Source organism: Falco peregrinus, chromosome 2 (assembly GCF_023634155.1).
Source record: "Falco peregrinus isolate bFalPer1 chromosome 2, bFalPer1.pri, whole genome shotgun sequence".
Taxonomy (NCBI): domain Eukaryota; kingdom Metazoa; phylum Chordata; class Aves; order Falconiformes; family Falconidae; genus Falco; species Falco peregrinus.
In genome coordinates, this window is record NC_073722.1 from 25,411,383 (window position 1) to 25,429,444 (window position 18,062).

Sequence of the window (18,062 nt, forward strand, 5' to 3'; positions counted from 1 at the left end):
GCTGCTTCAGGTACTTCCCTGGTAGTGTGTGATGGTTAGGGCCTCCGTGTATCCGTCGGTATGTATGTAGTGTCACTTGATGCCAGGCCAGAACTGTGGACTTGGTTTATAGTTTCTAGCATTGTGTTTCTAGCTTTAGGTCTGCCATCCCCATGGTGCAAAGAGAATTTTTCCTTACGAGAATGTAAAAGATGTCCTTTTCTTAGCCTAGAGAAGTTTGTATTAAAGCGAGACGTCTTTTTTTTCCACCACGGTAGCTTTTCCCAAGAAACTGTAGTAAAACGTGTCCAACAAGCAGACTTGAGTTGTTACTTGTTCTCCCTAAGTCTCTTACTGAGCTGAAAGTCAGATTACTCTCTTAGGTTTTAGAGGGCATGGTTTTCAAAGTAGTGTTGTTTAATCTGAGTAAGTGATAACATCATGACTGTTAGGTATCCAAACCACGATTCACAGCTGAAGTTGTGAATTGCTGTACTGTGCAGGCATAGAGTAGAGCAGCTGTTTACCATCACTTGTCATCTCTGTGATGAAGCTACATAAAGGAAGAAGGAAAAAATTGCTTAGTTAAGTGCATAGGAGGGATGCCTCCCATCAAATGACTCTGGCTGGAATTTAGTCAGGAGTCTAGGGGCTTGGTGGTGTTACTGCTGAAAAATGTCTAGTGGGATCTTCAGGTGCCCACAGGATGGCTAGAGGTTTACGTCTATGCCAGTGGTTCCATCAGTGTAATATGTCCAGACCTTGATTCAGCACCTAGTCAGAAAGGAAGGTTTCTGCATGTTGTACCATTGTTTAGTCACTCTGAGCAGACCTTGTCACCTTCCTGCATGATGATGTTGTTCTTGTGGTTATAACTGAAAGCTGGTGTTGACGTGCACTTGATTAGGAAATCACCTTCAGCCATCAGTAAAACAGTCCCTTGAAATAGTAAGACATTGCTTGGACACCCCACCCCACCAGCAATTTCTGTAACTGGGTAGAGAGACTAGTTCAAACAGATACTTGCTTTGACGGTAAAGCTTTCTCTTTGCTTGCCGCACCCCTGCTCTTGTGTTACAGATTCATCCCGGCCTCTGCACTCCTACACAGTGAGGGTACCTCGCTCCTGGGCTCAGGTGCTCTTCTATCAGTATGTAACTTTGATATCAGATCCCCAGGAACAGTTTTGACTACTTTTTTATTCCCATTTAAGCCACCGTGGTTGGGAATAAGGTAGTCATTTTGTGTGTTTTCAAAGCAGAAACATGCTTCCTGACCTGGATGCATATAATTTTGCAGAAGTTTAGAAACCTTACAGTCGTGGACCATGCTTTTGCATGGGAACACCATCCAGGCAGTTTTGGGTGCTGACAAGCGTAATTAGGTGCTCTGCTACCATGAGACCATGCAGAGCGGATGGAGAGAGCAATCCCACCATGCATCACTGACTCATAGCTGCAGAGCTGGCAGGTGGGAGCGTTAGAATGCAATATTTTGTCTTGTGATGGGGAAAGGAAACAAGGAAGTAACTAATAATTAGAATTCTGACTGTGAAGCATACGGAGAATAATTCGATGCTCTCATTGTGTCCTAAACCCTTGATATTCCTGGGATGTTTTTCTGATTGGATTGCAGGTTGAATAGTGCTGATGTTACTCTGGATGAATCTCCCATAATCATTTTTACACACGCTTCTCAAGAGCAAGTAATTTATTTATAGTTTATTCTTTCTCTAAAGCTGTGCTAGAATGTCTTAGAAGCTTGCTCTGCTCAGCAGTGTTTGAATCTGCTTGCAAGACATCACAGTAAATCTATGTATTAAGTGTCTTATGCAGGCAATGTCCTTTCAACTTGAGTTGTGAAAATATATTCAAATGATTATTTTTTCCACTGAATATAACATTACTTTTTCCTTTTTCACAGTAGACTACACAGAGCAGCCAAAGCTCTTGAAGCTTATGCAGACGTGTCTTGAAGAACATCACAGCTATTGTATCAATGGGCTCTGTGCTTTCCACAACGAACTGAGGAAACCCATATGCAAGTAAAGAATACTGCTTATAAGTATCCTTTTTAGAAAAACAACAGGAGCCTTGTTTCTTTGTTTGCCTTATTGCTATGTAATGTGACTAATTTTCAGCAGAGTGTAGCTTTTGGGTGCCAGTCAGGTTTAGTTTGGCGCAGGCTTGGGTGCTGCGGTGCCTTGGAACTGTTAACGAGGCAGTAGTGCTGTGCTAGTGTAATACTAAGGAAGGGAGAGGGAAAATTCACAGCTTTGTCACTCACTGCTGTGATGGCATCTCAAATTACAACCAGCGCTAGAGTAAGTAGTAGAGGAATAAGTAGATTTGCACAGTGGGCCCAATGAAGGGGGCAGGATCTTCCAAGATGTCGGCTGCAGCTCCCTTATCCCATGACCGCTTAAACACCCATCAGGACTATAGGGTCCATCCTGGGCAGCTTTGGCCTTTTGAAACATGATAGCGGCTGAAGATCGGCAGAGCACAATGCTCTTTGTCCACACCCTCCGCGATGAGGGTATTTTTTAGACTGCATTTGCTGCTGTGACTGCAGTACTTGAGCTAGCTTTAAACTAGATAGACTGGGGCAACTGGGAGTCTTGCTGAAGAGGTTCTGACTGAGCACCAGATTCAGCCCATCCTCATTTAGGTCTGATCCACATTGTTTAGAACTGATGAAAACTAACATGTTTCTGAAATACAAAGCATAAGAAGTTATGAATAATTTTTGCATGGTGTATATTTATTTTGTAGGTGCCTTGCAGGTTATAATGGAGAGAGGTGTGAACATTTAACACTAAATTCGTATGCACATAATTCTTACGAACGCTACATTGCTGTGGGAATTGGTGTAGGAATACTGACAAGTGGGATACTTGCTATCATCTACTGCTACGTAAGAAAGAGGTATGGGAGATAGGTAACCTTCTGATTACATTCATCTGAATTACAGTGGGCAGGAAGAAACAGTGTGCAGAGTTTTGAGGGTACTGGGAGCGTGTTCTTGCTTGTTATTGATCTGCAGTGCGATCTTAAAGGAGCTGACACTACCTCTGCTTTCTGATCTGCCATTTGGATCAAATGGTGCAATTGTCTGAAACGTGGGTTTCATTGGGGCTGCCTAATGAGTTAGGCAATTAGATGTAGGTTCTGTTCAAACTGCTGGGATTTTAGATTTGTCTGATAAAAATCATATGATGTTGTCCGTTTTAGATGCAGGAAATTGAAATCACCCTACAAAGTCTGCATGGGCGAGACAGCGTTGTGAAGGTCTGGCATTGGGACACTTACCAATTTGCCTGTAAAGGAGAGGAAGTTGTGCTGGGAAGGCCACCCCGCGCCATCTGGCAGGTATCCCAGCCTCACTGATGAGAGGAAATAAAGGGAATGACAGAGCGAGTACATAAAAGGAACTCCTGCAGAACTGACGGGCTCCGTTCACTTTTGAAGAAAGACTTCCCCTTTTTAGTAAAGGTTGCTAGATGAGCAGGTCTGAACAGCTAAGGATACTTGCAGCCCTTTCAGCGCTTTCCTATGGTTGGCATTTGCTGAGGGGAGTTGGTTTTAGCTGTTTTCAGTCATTTCAAGCCCTAGTACAGTGTTCTGCTCTGGTCTTTTCTGTTTTGGTTGTTGGGTTTTTTTTCTGGTTTTTTTTCCTTCTTTTTCCTCCTCTGGAGGAAAATCACAACCTGTCTCACAATGGAGTTGTATTCTAAACATCATGTGCTGACAAGAAACCATTTGGGTTCTGATTTCAGTGTCTGCTGCCTCTGTGTGTGGATAAACAGCCCTCTTCCATCACAGCAGTTACCTTCAGTGTGCTAAGCAAAGCTTAGGCTTCTTTTCATGAAATGCTTTGGCTTGAGGAAAATGGATGGTTCTCAAAAGCTTACGTAAACCTAGGAATAGAGAGTAAGCAATTCCTGGAAAATCAGATAATAACACCTCTGAGCATGGCAAGTTCTTACTATTTTCGTAAGCAAAGGAATCTGGCGTCTTGCTCAAAATGGATTATTGAGTGTGCTCATGACAAAGAACTCTACTCTTCCCTAATATCATATGGCAGCTCATCAGCTTCATGGAACTTCAGGCAGAACATAACCTCGCTGCACCGTGGTTTCAGCACAAGACTTCAGTTGCTAGAGAAGCTGAAATTTTGTTACAAAACTCCAGGAAAGCTTTGCCCAGAAAAGACTCTTTTCATTCTGTTTTCAGATTATGTGCATGATGTGACGGCTCAAATAAGAAAAAAGTGAATGTAGGGATTTTGTTCCACCCGGGATGAACAAATTACGTACTAGATGCTTGGTTTTCTTCATCTTGTCTATGAAGAATCACAAAGGTCAAAAACTTTTGTTCAAGGAAAAGAGAATAAAAATAGTTCTGAAGACAATGGCACTAACTGTGACTTCTCATGGACAGGTGGAGTGTTTGCCAGTGCTGATGAGACTGGAAATGGCTCCAAGAATTTCATGTCAGCTGTTGCATGTTGTAGAAACATCTGCTGTGCTGTGTCATCTATGAGAGAAAAAGTCAGTTAGGTACTTTGCAATTTTATGGGATGATATAGGCTCCTAAATTTAGGTGCCCTGCTGGAAAGTTCAATTTCTTTGTTATGTGAGTTAACTTTCACAACAGGATGCATGTTATTTGTTTTGAAAAACCTGTGTATTTGTGAGACTACAGTGGTAATGCTGAAATATATATGAAAGACTGGGTTTTGAAAAGTTAAATGTACATTTGGCACTTGAGTGGTCTGAAGTTCAGTGGGCTTCTCACACAGGGGGATCCTGATCAGTAGCTGAGTCATCTTGGCTCTCCCTTTGATATCAATAAATAAAACAACACATCACACGCTGGTTGGTTGGAGTCCCCGTGCAACAGACTGGAGCAAGGAGCAAGTGGCACATGTATACGCAGAAAGGTTTATTGCTGAGGAGCTGGATGGAGAAAGCTCTTTGATTACACATGAGTGTTTTGTAAGAGGCACTGAGCTAATTTTCCAACTCTCAGCCTTTTTGTTTTCTTCATCTCAAGTTAAATCTTCAGATTGCTGTATCGTTTGCTCCTTTCCATTCTTCTGACCTTTCCTTAGCATCCACTGAGAGACAACTTCTGTTCTTCACGATTTTCAAGTCAGCTTTTGGTAGTTGCCTTAACTATTTTCTGTCACACGTATGTAGTGAGAGTGCAATTAGATGTCAGTTACAATCTGTGCATCTGCACACAGACAGCCAAAAAACACCTTTCACCCCTTGCACATGCTGGACAGACTGAATGGGAATCTTTATTAGAAACGTGCATGTCATCAGGAAAACACAGGTGAGAGATCTTTCTCATCAGTCTCAGAGAACATCTTAGAGCTAGGTAGGCCAAAGGTTGGAAAGCTCAAAGCTTTTGCCAAGTGAATGAATTTCCTTCTCTGCAGTGAGTTGTTCCTTCCTGCACACACGTTGCAAGTGTTGTATTCACTTACAGAGGATCAGCCCTTCTGCAACACAGAGGCTGTGTCTTGGGGCAGACGCGCACAGTAACACAACTTGCTCAGGGTGTACATGCAGTTGTTACAAGACATTTGAGGGCAGGAGTTTGAACAACTGGACTTTTCACTTGTCCAACAAAGCTCTCGGGGAGAGTTGTGTTTTCATTTGGTTTTAACCGTTTGCATGTCCTCTTACTGACTTTGACACCCTTTATAAAGCAGTGGTTAAGCAGGTGCCTTGCAGGGTCTGCAAGTGCTTCTTCAAAAGCATTTACTCATTGCAGTGAGACATTCATACCTAAGGAAACCAGTGTGTGTTTCTATTTTTTTAATGTTTGGCTTAACGTAAATGAAAAGGAAGGTTTATTTCAAGGCCACAGTCTAGGAGGAAGCTAAATAGTGAAATGTTCTAGTTTGCTTTCTTGTCCACAACAGCTTTGGAAGGGCTGCCAGTTTGCTGAGGTTTTTCTGCTGGCAGAAGAAGAGCCTGAGAGTGAAACACCAGATGAGTTTGTACCATGCAAAATGAGAATGAAATATAAAGACGAAGATGGGAAGAAGAAAGGAAGAGGAGGTCTTGTTTTCTTTTTCCAAGTGGTATCAAGGTTTCCAGAAATGTATTCCTCACCATTCTTCACCCTTTGTGCTGAAGCACATCCTCCGAACAGGCTACCAGCTTCGTAGGCATCCAAGGCTGGTGGCACCAAGACAGGTGACAGCCTTCCCCGTCAGTCTGCAGTGTTTACAGGCTGTAGCCCATGTGGGAGAAGAGCGTTGTCATTGCAGTTTTTAAGGGATTTCATCAGGCTCAGGCTGTGTTTGAGGCATCACTGCGTGAATGATTCGCTCTGCTGTTTGATGCAGTGACCCGGATGAGGAAGTCTGTGTGGCCTCAGATGCTTCGTGGAGTCAGCTGTGCGGAGCCCTGCCTTGATAAGTGACAGATGCTACTGGGCTAGTATGGTGTGTTACTGCTTACAGTGCTGAATTTCCTGCAGAACTGGCCTGTCAGAGGATCAGGATCATCTTTCCTGGCTCATTTATCAGGCTCCCTTCTGTAATGGCATAATTAACAGAGTTGTAAGCTTCAGCTTCCTAGTAGCTGCACGTGCCAAAAACTGTCACGTCAAGAGGAAACTCTGTGTTTGTGTGGCTTTTAGGCAGTCCTGCATCAGCTTTGTTTGGGCACCAAATCAGCAGGGCCAAGAAAGAGGTGTTAAATACTGGTACCTGCCTTTCCCTAGGACAGAGCATTTGCCCTGTGTATCATCCTGGCTGGTGGAACCACGCTGGTTTTTCTTGCCGTGCATCTGTCAAGCCTAGTGGCCCCTAAACTACCCAGCCCTCTGCCTGCTTCACTGGCATCTGCAGTCACCATGCAGGTGTACTTTTGTCGCAGATGCTTGACTGTGACTTGAGTGCCTCCCCTGAATTAGACACGCATTTTCTATTGAAACACATGGCTGGCCTGCAGTTCACTTGATCCCAGCAAGATCTGTTTAAAATAGCAAGATGGAAACCTGTGGGGAAGGCAACTGTCCTTTCAAAATACTGCTTTTAATCTTGGAAGGAAGTGTAAGGACTTGTATTGATGGCTAACATTTGGAGTATGAAGTGTCCGTTGTCCTGCCTGCCTCATAGGGTTTGTTGTTGAAGAGCAGCGGTGCCTGTGATCACACATGGCTTATTCACCAATCTGCGCTGCCAGGGCGCAGGAGCAGCCAGGTTGCTAGCCCATCTAGATCAATAGCCAGCCAGCAGCTGCAGGCAGTGCCCGAGGCTGCTGAAGAAGGTCTTAGAGGTCTGGTGGCAGGCAGGCAGGTAGGAGACAGTTTTCCCTCAGAGAAGGTTTTCTCTTACTCTCAGTAACCAAGAGTATGATCTGCATAATAACACAGCAGGGTTTCTGGTCCTTCCCGCTTACTATGGCAGCCCGACTTCTAGCACGCATTGCAAGGGAAAAACTGATTTGTGCTCCTGTGGCTAGCACAAGGCTGACTAGCGTGTGCTCTGAATGTAAGTACTGGGTTGTGTCTTAAGAACCAGCTATGAAACTGGTTACATGCTAGTGACTCTGGACTTCATGCAAAAAAGAAAAAAAATAAATCTAATCCCCCAAAATCATGTAGTTGTCAGGGGAATGTCATCTTTACATCCATCATATGTTTTACTTAATTTCTGGTCCGTAAAATACACTGTAGTTGGAAAAGGACCCCTCAAAGAGAAGGCGAACTTGGCAAAATGATTAAGTTCAGAATAGTTCCCTTGACCCCTGAAGCTTGCAGTCTTTAATGGATTTGTCTTTAGAGCGTCCTTATGCAGCAAGGCAGTGCTCTGCGGATGATGTGCTGTGGAGAACTAAGGCAGGGAGGGATTAAACTCATATGAAGGAAAGGCATCAAACTTTTAAAAAGCAGCTCCATAGTGCTGTAGCTGACACATCATTCTTCTCCTTCGAGTTCTTTCAAGAAATGGTTCTCTAGCAAATCGGTAACACGCTAGCAGATGTCCTGTGTGACATGGGTGTAATTTTTTTTGTTTGTTTTAACTTTTGGAGCTATTCAGAGAAGTATCATGACAAAATGTATGTATTTGAAATAAGATAATCTGCATGATGCAGATAAAAAACACTATGCAGATAAAATCTGAAGGCTATATTTGGTCAACTCTCCCATCATGGGTAGGGTCTTCAACAGCCCTGCTTGTTTCAGTAGCTGCTGGCATGGAACCAAACAGCTTCATGGCAGGGGGGTAGCTGCATCCAGCCTCTAGAAAAAGCAGCATGAAAAATGAGGAGTGGGGGAAAATGCTCTGGTTATCGCTTGCATTTCAAGGTGTTGCTTTGGTGGCCTGAAGGCACCAGTGAGCAACTTGACCTGCTGATGGAGACACTGAACGTGCTGTCTGCACAGCCCCACACTTTGGTGTTTCAGAGCTCTGATGGCATCCGCAGCGATGCCTGGCTGCTGATAGGTGTCATGTCATTAGCCTTGCTCTGAAGAGGGAAACACCTGTAGAGGTCCCTATCGTACTATAAACCCAGGAAATCATTTGGGACTACTTCTTTACGACCCAGTTAACAAACAAACAAAATAAAAGTGCAGGTAGTCATTAAAAGCTCAGTGTAAGTAGTCATTAATTATCATGACAGCAATAAAATCTTGTACTATGACTAGACTTTGGGCTGTTCCTACTCTCGCTGAATCGTATGGGCGTAAGAGCAGCTCTTTGCAAGCTGAAGGAGGTGTCACAGCATGGCCCACACCACTGATTTGTGCAGAAAATGTTTATTGTGCTATTGCTGGGAGTGCTGCTATGCCAGGCCCCTTTTGCTAGTTGTTGTGCAGATGGGAAAAGCACCCTGTCGTGTGGCTGCTGAGGGTAGAAGCTGGGGCACAGCCTGGTTTTTGGTTGAGAGTGGTTTGACTCGTATGTAAGCCCAGTGCTTGCGTGGGCAGGCAGACCCTTGAATGAGAGGTTAGGTAACTACAGGGAGAAGAGGTGAACGTCTCTTTTCTCAGAGGCCAGATGAAACGATACAAGAGGAAATAAAGGCACAGAAAATGGCAGGTTGCTTTATCTAAGTTGCCTGAAGCTAGACATTGGCATAGACCTTGGGCCTTCAGCCTACCCATCCAGGCTCTAGATGACTGCTTTTCTTCTGTTTGCAGACCAACATTTTGCCTGAGTATTTAAGAGAAACAGCAGAGGCCTAAGGCCTGGAAAGAGAGCTAAGTTGCCATTTGCTGTATTTGGTGGACATCTTGTTAGTGGAAGGATTAGAAATTGGTAGCACCAAAAAGAAGTCAAAATATACTCAGTAAGTGATGCAAAAATAAGCAGAACACTCAGAAGACTTCTGTCGTGGAATTGTCAGTCTAGCTGATTTCCAAAGATTAGTTACAGTCCATGTCCTGCTATTAAGTCCACGTAGAAGTAACAGTTCACGCCACAGCACAGATGCTGTCATACAGCTGGTCCAAACCAACTGGTGACTTGTTTGAGTCAAATTAAAATTCAGTCATTTTTTTCAAAATATTAACATAAAAATAGTTTGTGAGACAAAACTTGACAGATAAATTAAGATAAAGCCTGTTTTAAATGCTCATTCTCTGGAGCAGCTGAAGATGAGCTGGACTTGTGAGCAGAGGCGTATCTCGCACAGCCATTCGGGGGAGTTTTCCATCTGATGGTTTTGGGCAGTTTTGCCCTATTGCGGAAATAAGGCCACCTGTGAAACTGAGCTGTAGTTCTGGGCTCAGTTTTCCAGCTCTTCAAAAGGTCAGACATATGCAGATATGAGGTTTTGATTCTGTGTCTAACATTGAGTCACTTAAACAGTAATTTTTAATGAAAACTTTAGGTTTAATTTATCTGGTGAATGTTGGCAAACAAGTTTCCTTGTAAAGATTCCCTGGTGATGTTTCTTCATAACAGTATTTTGTCCTTTAATAAGCAAAAATACAGTTTGCTGTGCTTTGAATACCTGATATTCAAATGCCAGCCTGTGTTTCCTGGTTATGACTGACCAAAATGCAGCATGGCAGCGTTGATGCTGGCTGGTGAGAGCCAGCCTGAGGTGGGAAAGCTCCTTGGGCAGGGCGCGTCTGCAAGCCCAGAGTACCCATACCTGCTGCCTCAGACTGAACTGCTCCTGGAGGCCCAGTCTTTGGAGAGCTGTTGCTGTCTGCAAGTTGATCTGCCATCACCTTCAGCTTCCCAAGGCAAGGAGCCACAATGTGATCCAGGGACGGGAGTGTTACAGCTGTGTCATTGTCGCGCTGTTAAGTATGTTCTGCTCTTGGCTTTTTTTTGATTGTCGTTAAGATTTTTTTTGTTTGGTGGTGGGAGAATCCTCTTGTCTTCAGTGTTCAAGGCTGGTGTGCAAAGGTGTCTTTCTATAACTCCATGTGACAAGTAGCACAACCAGGGTTGAGACATGAGAGGACAAAGCTGTGCTTTGCAAGAGCGTCTGACTAACTTGGGCAAACCTAATTTGTCTGACATCATTTCTATACGTAAGACTAAGTCTGTTTGTGTCTCATTGTTATGGTAAATCCCATGATGAACTGCATTTTATTGACTTCTGCCGGCCGTTTGACAGAGCCCAGCAGCAGATTTTAATGTGAGCAGTGTTCCAGGAAGCTGTCTTAATAGAGACTAATTCGGAATGTAAAGGTTGCGGGGCAACAGATTGGCCTCACAGGTAGCTGTGACAGCTTTACGTAACAGGGAGGACCTGGGCACTTTGGCGCATCGCTGCTTTGCGAGCCAGACAGCCCAGCAGCCACCCGCTGGGTGGGTGAAGCCGGCTGAGATGAGTCAGTGGCAGACAGGGACAGCGAGGGGGGACCTTGCATTACAGGCCATGCCGTGTATCTAGAACATGCGGTATTTGGCTAATCGTTTTGTGTCTTTTCCCCTTTTCAAGGCTACAGGGTCATGTGTTCATGTGTGTTTATTGGAGGGATGCTGTTCAGGAAGAGAAGCACAAGTGCCCTTACCTGTTTTTGATTTTTGGAAACTCTTAGCCTCTAAAGGGGTGGTTTGTTGGGTACAAGTCTTCGTAGCTCTGGCACAACACTTGGTGGACTTTGGCAGCTTAATCTGCCTTCTGTCCCTAGCAGTGCAAGCACTGAAGCTTGGCAAGCTGGGGTTTATCATCGTTGCAGATGTGGGCAGAGGTGGGAGAGGAGCTGCTGGCAAGGGTGGGAAGCGAAATGCTGCAGCTGGACCTCTGAATGGGACATTGTGTCTGCCCCATCCAGGTGGACAGGACTTAGGTATGTGTTGGTCCCAATCCTGGCTGCTTTCAATGAATGCAGCCTTATTGGTGTTAGCAGTGCTGGTATTGATCTGTGAGTGCTGAGGATTTTCCTTGCAGCGCATAATGCAGGTCTAGGAGAATAGCCAGCCTGTCTTTGTACTATTATTTTTCCTCTCTAGCAAGGAACACAATTGAACACACAATTCCTATTTTATTAGGCTATGGGGCCTAATCTTTCTCTTTGGCTTGAGATCAGACCTTGGATCCGCTCATAGGAGTAAATCCTTTGATACCTGATGGCTGGCAACAGAGCGGTGGCTGTGAAAACCTTCAGGTAGGAGTTTCTGCTAATTTCTCTTGCTGCCTTATTCGATGAGGTGCATAACCTTGAATGTCAAGATAAGCGTGAACAAGAAAACAAAGGCAAGTTGAGTCTGGTGAAAGGCACTTTGCTTAATGAACCTGTAAAATCAGTCCCTTCTGACCTGATCCTGTAAAACAAGTCAAAAGAAGCAGGACAGAGTATTTGAAACCAAAACAAAGTTCAAGACCCAGAACTACATTTGGGGACACTGACTAGTTCCACTAATGGCAGAGTTAAGATCTGTGGAAAGTCACAGGAGATGGGTATCTCACTGCAGCAGCTCCTGGTTCAGCTGCGTTCTGGCTTCCTGCTTACACTTTTACAGCTGAACACCTCATCGTAGCCCCTACACGAGCATGAGTGTGCACAGCTCAGCTTACATGGCTTAAAACAACAGCTCTTAACTTTGTTACTGGATGTGTGGGCCCCTGTTAAGTGAACGCCGGTGCCAGCAGTAGAGCTGGCTTCAGTAGTTGCGTTGCAAACCCCTTTTCAGTAGTTCATGGACTGGTGCCGTAAAGGGTCTGATTTTGCTCTGGTCACCAAGCAGGCAGAAAGTTAGCCCTGTTAACAGCAGTGCCTGTAGCTCACTATGTGCTCCCAGAACTGGGTATCACTTGCAGGAACTCTTGCAAGTTCTAGCTGTTCCAACAGCTAGAGGTTCAAGCATGGTGTTTTCTCATTTTCCAACTAAAAGGAATTCTACAGCTGTAACTGCCTGTAGATGACTTCTGTGGTGTCTGCTGCCGCTCTCGGAAGTGCCCTTTCAGGCTATCCGGCTTTACTGGAGTGAGCCAGCACACTGAAATGCAGGCAGGATCTCCAAGGAGCTGAAAGACAAGAAATTCTCTTGCCCTTTCCCCTTGTCTTGTTAATACTTCTCTTGACTTTTTTGGTGGCACGTTCATGACTTCTCATGTGCAAATACATTTGAAAGTTCTCCCTCAGGCACTTCTCAGCCATCTCCTGAATTCCTTCCTCCATCACTAACTACTTTTTCCATCAAGATTACAGCAGCAAAAAAATGTTCTCTATGGGCTTGGTGCTCCCCTGTGCGTGAAAAATGTGTGCAGGAGCCAAGTAACACCAGAAGTTTCTTCCTGGTCGTTCCCAGGAAGAATGGGGAGTGACGTAGGGAAAGGACATGACCTTACACCGATGCACACACGCTCTGAGGCCTGCACAGAAGTGGCCGTGACCTCAGCGAAGCCATAAGGAGTTTGGGGGTAGTCAGACCAAGTTATGCAGCCTCTCACGTTCCTCCCAGACCCTTTCCTTTTGGTTTAGCACGGTTCCTTTCAGGTTCATCCTTCCTGGCCTACCCAGAGCAGGTGTTTCCTCTTCCCACCAAGAGCAAGTGCCCTGATGCAGAAGGAAAACACATAGGTTTATGCCGTGTGGAGACTATTCCCTTGAATGCGGCATGGGGAAGAGCTGCAAAGGGGCCTTTGAACCCTGGTTTTGAGCTCTGCCAAGGACTGAGCTGCACCCCACTGAGAAGGAGCTGCGAGAGGTCTCTCGAGGTTGGGAGGAAAGATAGAGCCAGCTGTCCTTGCTTTCCCCTCCTGTTCCTCAGGGCACGTATACACTGGTTTACCTCCCCGGTTCATTTAGGCAGAGGGACGAAGGCACCATGTGTGGGGTGCCACTATAAACTTGTCCAGTGCCCTCCTGTGCTTCAGGTGCTGTATTCAAACTGCATCCTGGAAAGTCTTTAAAGAGGTATTTAGGATGATTCCAAGTAGGGTTAATTTGATTGCTTTTAAAACCATTAAGTATTTGTGAAATGTAGCAATTGAATGCCTCCACTGAAGGCTTTTCAAGAGAATTAATCATCAAGCAGGGATCTGTGATTTTCCCAATTAGCTCTGGCCTAACTCCAAGCCGTGCTGCAGGCTATAGTAAAACATCTGTTGACTTCAGTGGATGCAGACTTAGGCTACCTGCAGCATCTGAGTCCTTGGGTATTTAGGCATTTATGCCTTTTGAGTACCATGGGATACTTAAACGTTCCTACTTGTTTGTGGTGTTTTCTTTCATAAGAAGTACCATGAGATACATATATAAGAAGAGGAAGGTAAGAGGTATGAGCCAGCGTGCTCTTCAGTAACGGCAACTCATAAATGTAAGTGTGCGTTGAATATTACTAGAAGGATAAAAACCCTGGATGCAGAAGAAAACTTAGGGACGCTGGACTATATATGGCACAGTTTGGGCAGAGTCTGTTGAAATCCTGAGCATTTTTTCGACTTCATTAGACTTTGGAGCAGATCGCAAGGGGCTAATTGTTCCTGTGACACGGGAGAATCTGGGGGAATCTGTTGCATTTGGGCCTCTGCCTCTCCTCTTCATGCAGATGAAATTGTAGCAGCATTAGCATTGTTGATTTTGAGCAGTGACTTGTGAAGTAACACCTGACAGCAGTGGGAATTAGACTATGTATTGTCCTAGGATTTTTCTATCAGCCATCCTTCATGCCTTCCACAGGACTTCTGGATATTGTGCGCATTATTCATAATTTAAGTGAATTAAAATGAGTGCTTCTCTCCTTCAACACAAAAATTGTATCTGTATTGAAAGAAAACATGACACAGATAGGAGCCAAGTTCCCTTTGTCTTCAAAACATTTTAATAATTTGTTTAAGAATGTGTATTGCTTTGTTATTTGCTTATTCTTCTTTCAGCACTTTAGCTGTGTGCTGTCAGACACAGAATTTCTGTTATGCCAAGCGATATCTCCTGTGATCAGTGTCTAGCTGACATGGAAACATATAGTGAAAAGTTGATAAAGGTGACAGAAAAAACTCTTGACGTTAATGTGCATACCATACTGTATCTTGTGCTGAGGCTTTGACGTAGATTTCGGGTGTTTTGATAATGTTGAACAGCAAGTTTGTCTCTTATTTCTCATAAAAATATTCTTTGTTAATGTAGAACTTGGGTTCACACAGGTCAGTACATGTGCAGAAGGCCCTGCAGAAAACATCCCATTATCCTTGAAAGAACTCTGAGGGGAAAAAAAAAAAAATCAAACCCAAAATGCAGCAATGTAGGAGACAGTCAGACCCAGGCACCCATTGCTGTGTCCCTCCCAAGCCTCGTAAGAGTGTTTGGAGGGGGGGCCTCTGCCATGGCGCAGTGGCAGATCTATATGCAGAAAGATGTAGAGCAGGGCCTGTACAGTCTTCAGATTCCACACGAAATCTTTAGTCCAGTCCTTTCCACGCGTTAAATTCCCCCAAGCTCTATGGCCCTATGCAGAATGCAAAAAAATATGATTAATAGAAATTATACAAAATTACAATTCCATATGATGTAATGCAAGTCACTGCTTAAGAAATCCAAGCAAAGGTTTCCATGTATCATGAGGGATTAGATGGTGCAGAAGAAGCTTGCATCTGCTTCAGGAGGCTTGTTATTTCAGAAGCTTGAGTTCAAACATGGGTCCGTCTCAAACTGTAGACCTTCTAAATCTCCTGTCTCTTTTGAAAAGCAACAAACTACCTGGGTACAAGACATGAGCTAGAAGTTTACTTGGCTTGTGCCAAGGGTGAGGAAGCAAAGGGAAAAAAGCATGGGTTGATTTACTGAGGCCACTGTGCACAGGACCTGATGTGTCCCAGTGTGCAGAGTAAGTAGACTCGAGGGACAAAGTCGTCATCATGTTTGAATATAATGACCTGACCCTTTCACCATTCTTAGATCTCTCTCCTTGGTCAGCTTTAAATTTTCGTTCTCCCGCAGCATGGATTGGGGCCGTAGCATCAGGAAAAGGAGTTGGGGAGGCAGCCAACGCTACTCCAGCTCACCATCCACAGAGGAGGCCGTCTGTGAGAAGGGCAGGAGATGGGAGCATGGAAGACACAGTAACAAGTCTCCGCCTCCGCATGTGCATTTGGTAAGCTGCAGGCACTACGCGTGCCTCCGTGCTGCCACCGGAGGAGTATCAAAATAGCTACAGAGATGCCATGGGGATGAAAGCATGACAGTCTGTGAAGGTATTTCATAGGTGCTGGGGGATGGTAAACCAATACTTAGTCCTTAAGTAACACTTTGCATCTGTAGATTGAAATCCGGTCTCGCCCTCAGCGTGCACTGTGGGGGAAGCAGGCAGCGTTTCAGCAGCCAGCTGAAATGTACGGAGACTCCCCTGGCCTGTCACGCTGCAGAGAAAGCAGAGGCTTCTCTGTCTCTTTTGCTGCTTGCCTCCTTCGGCCCTGCCACCCATAAACAACTAGGGGGAGTTTCGGGTGTTACTAATTTTAATAAAGTGGTTTTAGGAATGTTTTGTATCTCTGGAGCTTTCATAACATATACTAATAGAGGCTTTTGGCAAGAGCAGTAAAGCAAATTGCTGCCACCCTCCCTCAGCATGCGGTGAGCAGTGTCTATCCCAGCAGCCACGTGACTGAGAGTCCTGAGTGCAGCACAGCACCCGGTGAGCTGGGAATGCCCTTGTGAAACACCCGGGCATCCGTGTCCAGCACAGAAGGGCCGGCCTCTGCCCACCCACGCTCACTTCGCCCATGGACTCTGGCAACTTGTGCAGTTCTCCAGAGCCGCTTAATTTTTTACCTGATGGGGAATATTCTGTCAGTGGGGTTGCGCATCCTTGCACCGTGGCTGCCTCAAAGCCTTAATTTCTTTTGCTTTTGAGGGCTTGCAACAGACTTTCAGGCACTATTGAGCCGAGACATTTGTGTATATCTGCCTACCTGGTAAGGGAAAGGTAAGCAATTTTTATGTTTTAAATGCCTCTCATATCTCCCCAAGGGCATTTAGTTATCTCATTCCTTAGTTGTAGATACACTTGTAGTGGGTGTAAGTTACAGTTTCCTCCTACTTTATCTGCAAAGCAGTCTGAAGCCCAGCTGAGTTCATAGTGCAATGCAGTCATTTGCCTTAGAACAAGTAGCGTCAGGACTTCACATCGGTGCCTTTTCCTCATGGTTTTAAAGGAAAAGTTTATGGTGATTTCGTTTACAGCGATCACCCTTTTCGGATGCAGTTGTCTGTGTTCTTGTGGTGCCAGTGATGGGTTAGAGGTGTGAAAAACAGGCCCAACGTTTCCAGCTTGTGGTGGCAGCAGGAATGACACCAGAGCAGCCTGTGGCCTCGCATCGGTACAGCCAAAGCAACTCTTGGAGCCAGAGCAAAGGCTGCTCTCGGTGCCTCGCAGTATGTCAGGAGCGGCCTCTCCTGCCCCCCTGTTCCCTTCACCTGAGCCACTGGCAGAGGAGGAGAGGAGAATATGGGGTCCTGTCGAAGAAGGTTTCGGTGACGCCGGGCCCGCTGCCATTATTCTGGGAACTGGACTGAAATGGGACATGTTCTAGGTTTTCCTTGCCTGTGACACAGCTTATGACTCATGTCCTTTTTACCAAAGTCTGGGGGAAGTGTGTGTGCAGGGGGGAGGAGGTGCAGAATGGGAAGGTCATGAAACATAGGAAAGCTTATCTCACTCTCCCTGGATTATTGTGCAGGATGAATGAGACTCACAAGTCCAGTGCCTTTTTCTGATATATACCAAGGACTGTTGGGAAGGAAAATCATTGCAAGCCCACCAAGTGCCAGTGTGTACTTTTTGTCTGGTGAGCTTGGCTTTATGCACTGTCTTTCTGCCCAGTTGCTGTTCAGGACTGTGATCAGAGGGCAGCAAATGAGGGTGATGGCTGTAGGGGATTGGAACTGGGAGACGGGAGAGGATGGAAATGTGCTGGTGACAGAGAAGATGTGGCTGGGACATGAGCTATGTAGTGTCCAGCTGGGAGCAAGGGGAAGAGGAAGGCTGGATTTTAGAGTGGGCCTTGCTAGTAGCCAACAAGGATCGCTACATGCCGCACATGCCACTAGAGGAACGGGACTGCTTTGCCAAAGAAAAGCCTGCAAGGCTGGGGAATGCAGTACAGGCACAATTCAGCAACAGAGGCGTAGCTAAGGGGCTGTCATGGCCCTTCTAAAGTGGCCAGGGTAGTAAGCTGTGCCCTCTTTACCATCGGAATTATCTTCAGTGAGGACAGTGAGATGGACCGGCTAGGACAGACATCTTCTACTGCACTGCACAGCTGGACGGAGTATCCCTGTTGGGGAGATGGCATCTTGGATGGAAGACCGTGTTTTCTGGTCAAGGGTACGACACAGATAGGGATGTGGGAGCTGGGGGAAAACAACTTGGCTTGGAGAAGCATTAAAGTCCATGGAGACAGCGTTAGGATCTGTGTAATGTGCAGACCTCAGGGGTTTGGTTAAGAAATAGCTGTTAACTTAAAAGGACGCCAGGTAGCTGAGATGAGATCTCTTATAGATGCAGCATGTTTGGAGGCAGCAACAATATATATTCTTATGAGAACTCCCTCACCTGCCCAAATATTATTTAAGGTTGGGTCAGCTATTATTTCTTGACTGTCTTGCTGGCATCTGACCTTATGCTAGCACAGTTATAGCCTGGAG

General features: G+C 45.3%; 1 protein-coding gene across 7 annotated transcripts in view; it reads left to right on the forward strand.

Moving 5' to 3' along the window:
- EPGN (epithelial mitogen) overlaps window positions 1-18,062 on the forward strand; it is a 41,321-nt gene that overhangs the window by 8,052 nt on the left and 15,207 nt on the right. For 2 of the 7 annotated variants that reach the window (XR_008745637.1, XR_008745635.1), the window contains exons 4-6: window positions 1,903-2,023; window positions 2,754-2,906; window positions 3,213-3,350. Coding sequence is in view for 3 of the 7 variants with exons in the window: in XM_055794982.1 (XP_055650957.1) it covers window positions 1,903-2,023; window positions 2,754-2,906; window positions 3,213-3,267 (329 nt within the window). In the remaining 4 variants the exon portion in view is untranslated. Of the gene's footprint in view, window positions 1-1,902; window positions 2,024-2,753; window positions 2,907-3,212; window positions 4,859-15,356; window positions 15,511-16,269; window positions 16,342-18,062 lie in introns of those variants that run through there. The other 5 variants (XM_055794982.1, XM_027795000.2, XR_008745634.1 and 2 more) reach the window with 4 other exon arrangements.